This window comes from Chrysemys picta, chromosome 1 (genome assembly GCF_011386835.1).
Source record: "Chrysemys picta bellii isolate R12L10 chromosome 1, ASM1138683v2, whole genome shotgun sequence".
NCBI classification, from domain to species: Eukaryota; Metazoa; Chordata; order Testudines; family Emydidae; genus Chrysemys; species Chrysemys picta.
Window position 1 is genome coordinate 319,915,868 of NC_088791.1, and position 13,019 is coordinate 319,928,886.

Below are 13,019 nucleotides of genomic sequence, written 5' to 3' on the forward strand. Positions count from 1 at the left end.
GGGGGGAAAAAATGATTTTGAAAAACACCTGAGTTCGTCAAGAGAACAAGTCCCTTGACTTTCATTGGGACTTGTGCTCCTAAATTCCAAATGTTTACTTTGGAGTTTAAATGAGTTGTGGTGATCAAGACTTGAGTCCACTGCTAGCAAAAGATTCCTAAACATTCCAGTCCAAAGGGGCCTGGGGAAATCACTAATGACAGGCTTAAGGTGAAAATCCATTGATTCATTCATAAAAACTAAGGGAGGATCTGAAGATCTGCAAGCTCTGGCTCCTAACCCCTCCATCAACTTCTTAGGGGAGGGCTGAGTAGACCAATGTACATTTTGAATATAATTTTTGTATGCTGTGGATATTTATGTATGCTTTTTACATGATTGTATCTGTGTTTAAATAACTGACATTTTTGCTTATACCCTATATTGTTCCCCAGACAGGAATTCAGTATAGTCCAGACTCATACATCACATTAACTATCAGTATGATGAATGCCAGCACTGCCGATTAAGAGTGTTAAAGATGAATATTAAACTGTTGGGGACAAATAATAATTTACATTTTATAGCCCCTTTGATTTAGGACAGCCTTTTCCCCAGGATATGTATTACATGAAACATTTCACCCACTGAGGAAACAGATCCCACTCTGAGGTGTGATGGGATGTTCATTCTACATCAGTGAAAGGTTGACAAGAGAAAATGGAGCGTGTTTGTCAAAATGTAAGTACCTCATATGATAAAAAATAAATAATAATAATACGGACATACATACCTTGCCTCTTATCCCAAAACCTCAAAAGTAGGTATTATTATCCCCATGTAAAAGATGTGGAAACTGAGGCAAAGGCATATTAATTGTCTTGCCCAATGTCAGAATTCTCTTCAACAACTTAACCAAGCTGCTTCCCTGCCTCCCTAAAATACCTATTCTACAGCCATTCATCAGCTAATCATAAACTGAGTTTACAACTAAGTTCAAACTCTAAGAGCATGAAAGATTACTGTGCAAACACTGATATCAGTGGTAAGACTGCAAACGGAGTAGGCGCTGAATCTTTTCCAGAGAAGGTCTGCAATAGTTCTGAATAGCTAAAAGCTAATATATTTAATGTTAGTTTTCACAATGTGTTCAAATCCCCTTTCCACCAAAGCATCCAATAAATGAGCTTGTGTGGGTTTTCTTTTTCAAGTGCTTTTTATTTCTGTTGTGCTCTATTTGTATTTATAGAAAATATCTGCAGTCACGCTCACGATGTCCATGACTTTAGAATACAGAAAGGTACTGCACCAGACTGCGTTTTTCAGGAGCAATGATTGCACATGAATACAGGGGTGAAATGGACTATGGAACACAAGAAAACAATTATCTATATTACACATTTTTAAAAGTAGACAAACACTTAATCAAAACAGAGAGAACCTGTTTACACTGTGTAAAATCTGATTCATATTATTGCTTAATAGTAACATGCTCAATTCTGCAATCATTACTTAGGTAAAACTCCAATTTAAGTCAAAGGGAGTTTTGCCAGGATAAGCACTATAGGAAGAGGGGCAATATTTTATAGTGGGATTTGTTAATATGAGTGTAGCTAGCCAAGAAACAGCAATAGTAGCAGCTCACAAATATGCCATGATATAGTCCCTGGTGAGGTCAACATAAAACTTATCCACAATCAGCACTTCTAAGAGAAACTAGTAAGAGGGGAGAAAGGTTGGGTCTCTATGCTGTATAGCCAAGATAAAGATGACACTCAATTGCCACCTTAGATCCCCAGGCTTCTATTTAAAAAAAAAAATCAGCAGTTATGTGAGCAAGTCACACAGACTGAACTTCTTCACCTGGAGCCTCCCCATTCAGGGAGAATATGAAAGAAACAAAAGCTCATGCAGGGAAGTGACACTATTAAGATGCTGTAGTTGACCTACAGAGAGTCAAAGACTTTTCATAAGGACCAGATTTTCCAAAGTACTCAGCACCTAGCAGCTCTCACTGAGAACTATAGGAGCTGCTGAGTACTTTGGAAAATGTGGTCTCTATTTAGATGATTAAACAGAAGATATGCTCTCTTTGAAATCTGGCATCTTACTAAGGTGGCTAACAATGGAAGCTGTTGGCACTCAACATTTTAGAGAATCCAGACCATAAAATACTTGTTTATTCATCTACCAATAATTATCCATTTTTCAAGGCCACTCGAAAGCTCTTATGATTTTAAAATGTAATACTACATAAAGACACACACATTTTTGGCAAACAGAGATATGGCTAGCCCTGAAATTAACCAAACATTGCACCTTCGGGACCAGATATTGGTCTCAATTACACTGACATATATCAAGAGTAATTCCATTGAGTTCAGTAGAATTACCCTTGATTTACAGTGGGTGTAAATGAAATAAGAATATATCCCTCTATCTTCACACATTAATACAGATAACTGATGTACAGTTTTGCCTGTATAAGTAGTAGAAGGTACTACACATGCTAACAGAGAGCATGATATTGTACAGTACTAGTCCAAAATTATAGCCTCAAGTCAACAACACACACAAGACTGGAAATCTACAGCACAGCTCCAATTTGCTTCTTAGTTACACTTGTGTAATCTCTTTGACTTCATCAGGCTTGGTCTGGTGTAAAGGCCTGATATGCCATCACTTGAAATCAGTGATAAAACTCCCATTAACATCAAGCAGGAACAAGACCCAAACAAGAGGAATATTTGGCCTAACCTTTTTAAATAATAAAAATAACAGGTGAATGTAAATGATGCTGCTATTGCTGAAAAAATAGTGTATACGACTATTAAAGAGTACACTCCAAGCCTTCCACACACCAAGGCTGGTCCATTTCATCCTTTGGTGCAAGAATGGTTAAAAAGCCTCACATTGATTAGAAAGGTGATGCAGCAATTTGCTAAATATGCTGCAGTTAAATGCTTAAGCTCTTTCAGCACACATTCTCCCCCCTGTGCAATTTGAAGCTTCCATATTATCAAGTAGAAGTAAATTCTGGAAATCGAGACAAGTTCCCCGGCTTCAAATCGGGAGCGGCACAATTCACCCAAAATGATCCCAAATTGTTCAGAAATGGAACCAGACTGCTTCCCCCTTTCAGGAAGGATCTCAAAACAATCATGACCTAAAAATGAAGTGCACGAGCTCTTTTGACTGGTCTGCACCTAAAATTTAGATTGACATAGCTACATCACTCAGGGGCATGAAAAAATAACACCCCTGGGCACCATAGTTAAGTCAATCTAATACCCGATGCAGATGCATCTAGGTCAACAAAAGAGTTCTTCTGTCAACCTAGCTACTGCTGCTTGGTTTGTGGATTTACCTACATTGATGGACAAATCCCTTCTGTCGACAGGGCCGTCAAGAGTGGGTTCAGGTCCCGGTGAAAACATTTTTTCGCGCCCCCCCCAGCAAGGGCGGACCAGCTAAACAGGGCCGACAAGGGGGGGGAATCCGGGGAAGCCGGCCCCGGGCCCCCTTCCGGACCGCCGGGCCCTGGTAATTTGTACCGGCTTCCCCACCCCCTCTCGTCGGCCCTGTCTGACAATGCAGGAAGCTGTAGCACCCATAGTGTAGATGTGCCCTGAGATTGCTGAAGTGAATCAGTTTAATTTACTTGTTAAACTGGTTCGTTCTGAGCAAGAGGGACTGCATTGCACTGGCATCTGCAGAAGAAATAGAGAAACTGAATCTTTCCTACTAATCTTCCAAAAGGAAGATGAAACGATTTTTGTATCCTATAACAATGCTCCTGAGGTTATACTTTTAGTCAATCCAATAAGATGAAGAATGCTATGATGAATGCCTTATTTCATGCCAGAAGAGAGTTTCTTTTTGAATTCTCACTGAGGAAATTTGACTATGTTTTAGTGAAGGCCAGATAATTTATTTTCCTGACAATAACCTTGAAAACTAAATCCTTATTTTAAAAGTGGAACGATTGAAGGTGGATTTGTTGTCTGCTGCAGAATTGTTTCACAGACAGCATGCAAACAAAGACTTAAGCTAAAACATTTGCTCTATGAGGAGTTTGTTCTCCTCATGTGTGTACATAACTCCTCTTAAAGTCTTTGAATCTACCAGCAAGTGATAGTTAAAGAAATCATGCGAGAGATCAGTTTAAGTAATAAGGGTCTAACTTACAATAAAGTTCATTTACTAAAAAAATAATAATTTTGGAATGGGATTTTGTAATAGATCTAATCCTTCTGAAACAGTTAGTTAGTCTTCTGTCCATCTGACACGATATTTACCCCCACAGTTTAAGCTTGCCTGTACAGTACTAGTTTTCAGTACACTCCAGATCTTAGCCATTGGGAATATTGTACTATTCTTGAGGGCAAAATAAGTAATTTGCCAGCCTTGATCCCTAATTAAAGAACACCACTATGTTTTTAAACAAAGTTGATTATTAAATGATGGTTACACTCCTAGTGCTGAACTGAGGTGTAATTGTTTAAACTGAGTTAATAAGCAAATTTAATGAAAATCTCATTGCTAGGCAGCTTGGCAAATGAAAGCTGATACTACCCAAGGGCTCTTTGGTGGCTTATGTAAAATAAGTCAAATTGACAGATATCCACAATTTAAAACCACCATTATCGTTAAATCTGATTGGTAATCCTTTTGGAAGAGTTAGCAGAAAGGCCTATCATGGAAAGGGCATAGACACCACACTACCCGCCCAGCCCCAACTGCTCCATGTCAGGGTAATGTACATTCACAGACCAGTGAGAGCAGGGGAGCATACACTCTGCCTGTCTGTTCTGTATGGGGCCCGATCCCGCACTATGAAGTCAATGGTGAGCTTCTGTTCATTTCAGTGAGAGTATCAGACCCTCTCTGTTTCTAGGATCATCAATTCTGCATTAGTCAGGAGCACTACATTCTAAAATAAGAACGGGCAAAAATTAAAACTCCTGGTGAAACAGGAAATTTAGTCCTACCTATTGACTTTTCTTACAGAAAATAAGCTCCTGTTTTTTCCTTACCAGGTGATATTTAATAAAAAAAAAGTTATATCCTTTGCTGGATAGTCTCTGTCTGAGATTAAAGTCATGGTTAAGAGCAGAATAACGTGGTCTGGTAGGAGAAGAGTGGCCAATTTGGCAAATATGATACTTATCACTAATGTATTGATCTGGCTAAGAGTGCATGTGAAGGAAACCTGAAGCTCTCACTCAGGAAAGACTTTATTTTTAGAAAAATGTTGACCACACTTTTTCAATATTACTTTTTTCTGATTCAGCGTTGTCCTCCACTAGCATTGCAAGACTGGCTACTCATTAAGAGGTTTTAATTTTGCAGCTGAAGAATATCCATACCCACAGCATAAGACATGGACACTTCTGGTGGGCAAATTGCTTTTTGTAGAATTATACAACTTCAGCTGTTTCTCTAAAGTATCCAAATGGCTTTAAAACATGGTCATATTATGTTGATAGAACTGTTGAAGTGCATTAGTGAAATATAGAGGATAGCATGTAATGAAAGAAGTCCTTTTACATTTAGCTAAGGAATAAATATGTACTATCTGCTCCAAACATAAATGCATAGCTCTTATATTTGAAACATAATTGAAGTTGGATCTTTAATCACAAGCAAAAATGTCTGCATACAATGTGCAAACAAATGTATGCTATTAGTCAAATATTACAGCTTTTTTATGATTAGTATGTTCTGATGAGTCAAAATCTTGTAAGATCCATGTTTTGCAATAATTTCAGTTCCTTCTGTCAGTAAAAGAGATTCTCTGAATAATGCATGTAATATAAAAGAAATGAATAGGATTTAAATAAGACACGAGCACAGGGGGTAAACCCATGCTGGTGCAAATCAGGTCAATTTTATTTGAACTACAATAAAATCTGTCTGCTAAAATGACCTGTTTCTCAAGAATGCTGGATTTATAAGAAAAAATGTGATGGCTCTGGGGCTATTAAAAGCCAAAACAAATACAGACCATCACAATGTATATAAAACTGAACACAGAGAAAGATCTTAATTCCAAAAGTATTCCTGGATAAACATCATGGTATATAAGAAGCAGACACTCTACTGTTTTAGTCTATTGGAAAGACAAACAAAATATTCACATGATTTGCCATGATTTGACCAACATACAAGCCATAAACCTGTAATATGTCCTGTTTATTGTCCTTAATACATGGAATGGGCCAAACACTGCAGTTTTACGAGTAACCTCTGCATTGAAATAGAAATGAAAATAAAGCTAACTGGTCACGTCTTAGATCTTTACGCTTGACCTCACATGAATATTCATTTCAGTCCAGTAGCTTTAAGCCTATTGTACTGTATCATTTTGAGGCATGTGTGCTCTAATTTAATTCTATACAATGATAAGAGCCAAAGCCAGTATTTCCACATTGGTTTAGTACAGAGGTATTATTTCATATATACACACACACACATATATATATATATATATATATATATGGATTGCCATGATATTACTTAATACAGACTTTTTTATCTTTAATTAGGTTAGAAAATCTCACACATCTGTGCTTTGGAAGCCTCTGTCAACCCAACAAATTCAATCACATGGACGCCCGTGTCCTCCAGCTATCAGACAATTGATTTTTGCAGGATTCCGCTCATATTTAGCTTAAAGGACATGCGATATGTTCATTCATTTGTCAGTCAGTTTGGCTGTACTTCACTGGGAGGGGCACTTTTAAAAATATATATATATATTCCCCACTATTCAAATATTTTAGACAAAAATAAATACAAGGAACACAATTAGACCTGTCGGCATAGAGAATTGTAAAATATGACAAATACAATTACTAATGTTTGGATAAAAATACATATTGATTTAAGTGGGAGATTTGCCTGAATAAGGCCAGCAGAGTTGGGGCTACCAAATGGATACAGACATATGTATAATTACATATACATATACTTGTTTGTTTTTTCATTTCTGTATATTGTCCATATTTAGCATCTATGAATCACTAAATTGCTTAGAATTGCAAGACTGTCTTCGCTATACATTTTGTTGTAATTTTGATCAGGGTCTGAATCACTCTTTCCATAAGTGGCAGCAAATATAAAGAAACCATTTTTTCATCAGTTAAAATAATGCAAACTAAACATAACATATGGGGAAGATGGTGGAAAGAGAGCTAAAGGAGCAACTGTGAACAGTTTAAATGAAGAGGAAGTTAGAGAATATACTTTTTGTACCTAAAATGTTGGTGTCTTATATGCAGAATTAGTTCAGTCACAGATATAAGTTTTAAATGTATGCAAATCATATATATTATTAAACCCAGTATTGTTCTACCTAATACTGTAGCAATAGTTTTGGGCTCAAAGTTTAATAACAGCCATTAAAATCATTTGAAAGGACTGAAGTGAAGGCAGATTCACAGACAACTGGTTTTAGTTATAATTTAAAGTACAAATGCTTAGAAAAACCTAAACCAAAACCAAAAACTAACCCAAAAAATATCTCAAAATCCATTGCATCAATTCTAAGTCAATAATAAATGAGCAGCACCTGCAAAAGGTCATATGCAATGCACTATTTCTCAGTGAAACACACTTGGGTGGATCTAATATCATTCTATCTACTTTTAAAAGCACTTTTTAAAACTCCTTCCTCCTTTACTTAATTTGGAGTTGATTACAATTCATACGTTGCTTAATACAGAATTCACACTCAGGGGGGCATAAATCTTTTCTGTATATATGCACTGGTGCCATTTTGCCAACATAGAAGCTTTTCGTGTTAAATGAGGTGACATGGTCATCTGAAACTTGGAGTAGCAAAGAATTATATACATACATTTAACAGGCAGCCCATATGTTCTAAAATGTGAAATGTTCTGTGCATACAATACACATATATTAAAAGTATGAAAGAGATGGATGTGAGAACCCAGATAACTAAAGAAATATTGTATGCATTTTAAAGGCACACTGAACAGGAAAACCTTCTCCAATTTGTTTCTATTTTAAATTCTCTGTAAGCAATATTGCTCAGTGCTCTTAGTTCCTGGGGCAATTCATTCTTGGGAAACCACTGAGAAAAAACATGGAATTTGAATCCTAAAATATGTATACAGAAGGAGCGGCGATTTTAGAGGTATTAAGCTCTGTACCACTAAATCATTTTGCCCTACACTGTAAAATGAATACCTCTGATGAAGTCTGACAGAAAAACAAATTCTTCCTGGCTCTCAGACATTAAGCAGCATTAAGCAGGTATTCTACCCAGTGTTGAAGGAACCAGAGGTACTGTAAATGTGGAAGTTCAGCTATACTTTATTTTTTTTTTAAATATGTATCCCATTTGGCAAGAGCATCCCTTTTTAATGAGAAAGTGTGCACAGTCTGGGGGAGGGGAATAATAGTTCCAGTTGGGGTGGTTTGTGAAATCAAGTAGATCGGATACTAACTTGATCTGGCACCAATGTGTGGCTGCATGGAGACATACCCACAGGATGTATGCATTAGGAGATAATAAGAGACATTTACAACCCAGAATATAAGAGCAGGGCAGGCTCGAGTGACATCACTAGATCAACTGCAGCGTCAACCTCCTCAAATATATTATCCTGCACACCATTGCTTCACTGTCCCCTTTTAGCCATTAGAAGAGCACTTGTGATCACAAATATTATGGTGTCTTTTCAAACGCAGGCAAGACACACCATGCCTAACAGCATCAGAGACATTCATAATTCACAATTTTTCTTTACAACTGCAAAATCCATCTCCATAGAAACCAGAAAGCAAGAAACTACAGTAATAACACTAAAGTAAATGTCACATTCAGTTAGTCAGCACAAAGCAGGAGAGGGGATGTTGCTAAGGTTAGAAACTAAGGAGGATTCTCCCCCCGCCCTTTTTCTAACAGAGCAGCTGACTTGAAATAGATTATTTTATACAAGGTAATTATGTGGTCTAGTCTTAATTTCACTGTAAATTTACTCATAACTTGACCAGATCAATGGCACATTTACTTACAGGCATTTGTTACAGCAAAGCTGTTAGCTGTTTCAATGTTGTCTACGTGAGGAACCAAATTAAAAGGTGCTTCAGAGGCGTTGGGGCTGGTATTATGAAGAAAAATTGCTAATCGAAAAGCAGTATATTCCTGATCTGTGTTTCTGATGAAGAGACCACCTACAAAAACAGCAAAGGAAGCAAGAGTCAATTATTTACAAGCCAACCACTATACTATGAAACCGGCCAACTACCTCTCCCAAAGCTACTCAGTAATACTGGTCCTAGCACGTCTAGGGATACATGAACTAATCATATTCATAATCACAGCCACTACCTTAAATCACTGTCCTAAAGAGATGTTAACCTCCCAGCTGCATTCAGGCTCTATTCCTGCTTCCGCGGTTCCTAGCCTTTCATATTTAAATACCCAGATTTGTCATGATTGCAGTGACCTTTGAAACCATCTAGCCTCCATCTCCAGGATACTGAACGCGTTGCTAAATCAGCTACTCAGCATCCTCCTTCGCTGTAAGTGGCGGGCAGATTAAGGAGAGCGAAGCTTCTTCGATTAGAAACAAGGAGGCTCTATACTGAGCAGGCAGGTAATGAATGAACTTTGCTCCTCTGCAGCCCAGGTGCGGGCAGAGAGCAGCAGCAGCTCAGGCTTATTAGCAGCATCTTTCGGAGTGCACGAGAAATGATGCAGTGATGGAGCTGAGCTGGAAGGAATTCAAATAACTGCGCCCCGTCAGAAAAGAAGGGAAGGGGAAATGTGCGAGAGGGCGAGCGAGTGGGGACGGGTGGGGAGGGAGACACAGGATCGGGGGGGGGGGGGGGCACAATCCAAAATCCTAAACTTTCGAACTATGGAAAGGGAAAGGAAAAGCCGGCAGCCTCTCGCTCCCCATGGCAAATAAATGGGAAACCGGCTTTCAAACAACTCGCCATCCCCCCAGGAAGCAGAAGAAACAGGGGTCTCAATTAAAGAGAGCGCGCGGGGGGAGGGGGGGAGAATCTTCACAACTTATTCTAATACCGCACAACCCCCTCCCCAAGGATCACGGAGTTTAAATGATTTTTTTTTCACAGAAAACCAACCCCTCTCCATACAACCTCACCACCACCACCCCGCGCACACACGCTTTCCCGAGGGGGTAGAGGGAGAAATCTTGCAGCTTCATTCAGCCCCTGGTTTCTAACTCACTTTGGAAAGGATTGGAACACTTGACACATGCACCCAGCCCAATGCAGCGCTTACCTATTTGCACACTGCTAGGGAAAGCTCCCATTGCTAGTCCCCAAAAGCCAGAAAACAAGAAGACAAGCTGTCTGCAAATAATCCTCATCTTCTCTTTTGCCTCTCTGTATCTCCTTATCTCTCTCTTTCTCTCTCTCTCTCTCGCTAGATGCTGCTCAGAGAGGCATTGAGGACGAGGTGGCTACAAACAAAATTAAGAATAAAAATGAATTCAAAGGGGAGGGGGAGAAAAGAGAAGAGTTTTTTCCCCTCCTTCCTTTTTTCTTTCTTTTTTTTTCTTTTAATTTTTTTTAATGGTTTTTTAGCAATCCATCCTGCTGAGCCGGATTTTTCCCGCAGTCTCCATAGCCCTGGGAGAGGTTTCTGTCCGGCTGCAAATGTTGCACATGCAAAAGATGGTGGAGAGTTTGGTGGTGGTGGGAGCGTCTAGTGGCTGCACTGAGAGATGAGACATGCGCTATCTCCCCCCCTCCCTCCCCCCCATAAACACAAGCAGAGAGAGAGAGAGAAACGCGCGCGCACACACACACACACGGCTTCCTCGGTCTCTCTCCAGTGCACCCCACTCTCGAAACGCCTTTCGAGCCACAGATAAATAAAGCAACCACAGCAGCGGAGGCTCCAGAGGACAGCAAGGGGGATGCGCCTTCTCTCTCCCACCAGCATATACACACCCGGCTAGAGCAGCAGCAGCAGCAATGAAGTTTGTCCCCAGGAGAACAGAGCCCTTCTTTTGCAGCCAAGTCCTGCTCTCAGGCACAGCCCTAGCAGCAAACGTGGGACTTTAGATACTGCAGCAGAAGAAAAAAAAATCCACTGAGCAAATTCTGCTGGAGAGGGAAGTAACTGGAGAGGGGGCGAAAGGAGACGGGATGAGAGATGAGGGGGAGAGAAGGCTTAGGGGGTAACCAAGGTCACTGCTGCTTTATTGCTATCAGTAGCCCTTTCCTACACTTTCCTGACCTGTGGACTATAGAGAGTTTAGGGGGCAACTTACTCTGAGGGAGAGAGAAAGAGAAGGATGCTGATCTCATTAATAATCATTGATATTTAATGAATGCAAGATCATAGAATCATAGAAATGTAGGTCCGGAAGAGACCTGGAGAGGTCATTTAGTCCAGTCCCCTGTGCTCTGGCAGGACCAAGTAAACCTAGATCATCCCTGACAGGTGTATGTCCAACCTGTTCTTAAAAACCTCCAATAATGGGGATTCCACAACCTCCCTTGGAAGCCTGTTCCTGACCTTAATTACCCTTATACTTACAATGTTTTTCCTAATATCTAACCTAATATCCTAATATCTTCCTTGCTGCAAAATAACCTATTACTTCGTCCTATGTTCAGTGGACATGGAAACAATTGATCACATCCTTTTTATAACAGCTGTTAACATATTTGAAGAAAGTGATCAGATCACTCTTCAATCTTCTTTTCTTAAGACTAAACATGTCCCGTTTATTTTTTTTTAACCTTTCTTCAGAGGTCAGGTTTTTTAAACCTTTAACCATTTTTGCTGCTTTCCTTTAGACTTTTTCCTATTTGTTTACATCTGTCCTAAAGTGTGTCACCCTGAATTGGACACAGTATTCCACCTGAGGTCTCACCAGTGCCATGGACAATTACCTTCCGTGTCTGACATATGACAATTCTGTTAATACAACCCATACGAATATAAGAATGGCCGTACTGGGTCAGACCAAAGGTCCATCTAGCCCAGTATCCTGTCTACCGACAGTGGCCAATGTCAGGTGCCCCAGAGGGAGTGAACCTAACAGGTAATGATCAAGTGATCTCTCTCCTGCCATCCGTCTCCACCCTCTGACAAACAGAGGCTAGGGACACCATTCCTTACCCATCGTGGCTAATAGCCATTAATGGACTTAACCTCCATGAATTTATCCAGTTCTCTTTTAAATGCTGTTATAGTCCTAGCCTTCACAACCTCCTCAGGTAAGGAGTTCCACAAGTTGACTGTGCGCTGTGTGAAGAAGAACTTCCTTTTATTTGTTTTAAACCTGCTGCCTATTAATTTCATTTGGTGACCCCTAGTTCTTGTATTATGGGAATAAGTAAATAACTTTTCCTTATCTACTTTCTCTACTTCACTCATAATTTTATATACCTCTATCATATCCCCCCTTAGTCTCCTCTTTTCCAAGCTGAAAAGTCCTAGCCTCTTTAATCTCTCCTCATATGGGACCCTCTCCAACCCCCTAATCATTTTAGTTGCCCTTCTCTGAACCTTTTCTAGTGCCGATATATCTTTTTTGAGATGAGGGGACCACATCTGTACGCAGTATTCAAGATGTGGGCGTACCATTGATTTATATAAGGGCAATAATATATTCTCCGTCTTATTCTCTATCCCCTTTTTAATGATTCCTAACATCCTGTTTGCTTTTTTGACTGCCTCTGCACACTGCATGGACATCTTCAGAGAACTATCCACGATGACTCCAAGATCTGTGAACAACAGAACAGCTCCTCTGCTCTCCCCCCTTCCTGCAGCACCCAGCCTGGGAACATAAGAACATAAGAAAGGCCGTACCGGGTCAGACCAAAGCTCCATCTAGCCCAGTATCCTGTCTACCAACAGTGACCAGAATAATAACAACCTTTTTCGCAGCTGTATCACATGCTGACTCATTCATTTTGTGATCCACTATAACCCCTAGGTCCTTTTCAGCAGTACTACCACTTAGCAAGTTATTCCCCAGTTTATAATTGTGCATTTGACTTTTCCTTCCCACTTG

The 13,019-nt window shown here is 39.7% G+C and overlaps 1 protein-coding gene across 14 annotated transcripts in view; it reads right to left on the bottom strand.

Moving 5' to 3' along the window:
* The window catches only part of GRIA4 (glutamate ionotropic receptor AMPA type subunit 4), a 285,358-nt gene extending 274,284 nt beyond the window's left edge, over positions 1-11,074 (bottom strand). For 10 of the 14 annotated variants that reach the window (XR_010597855.1, XR_010597856.1, XR_006175543.2 and 7 more), the window contains exons 1-2: positions 10,265-10,692; positions 9,025-9,183 (exon numbers count right to left, since the gene is read on the bottom strand). Coding sequence is in view for 9 of the 14 variants with exons in the window: in XM_005289990.5 (XP_005290047.1) it covers positions 9,025-9,183; positions 10,265-10,352 (247 nt within the window). In the remaining 5 variants the exon portion in view is untranslated. Of the gene's footprint in view, positions 1-9,024; positions 9,184-10,264; positions 10,702-10,938 lie in introns of those variants that run through there. The other 4 variants (XM_065581521.1, XR_010597857.1, XM_065581522.1 and 1 more) reach the window with 4 other exon arrangements.
* Positions 11,075-13,019: the final 1,945 nt, after the last annotated feature.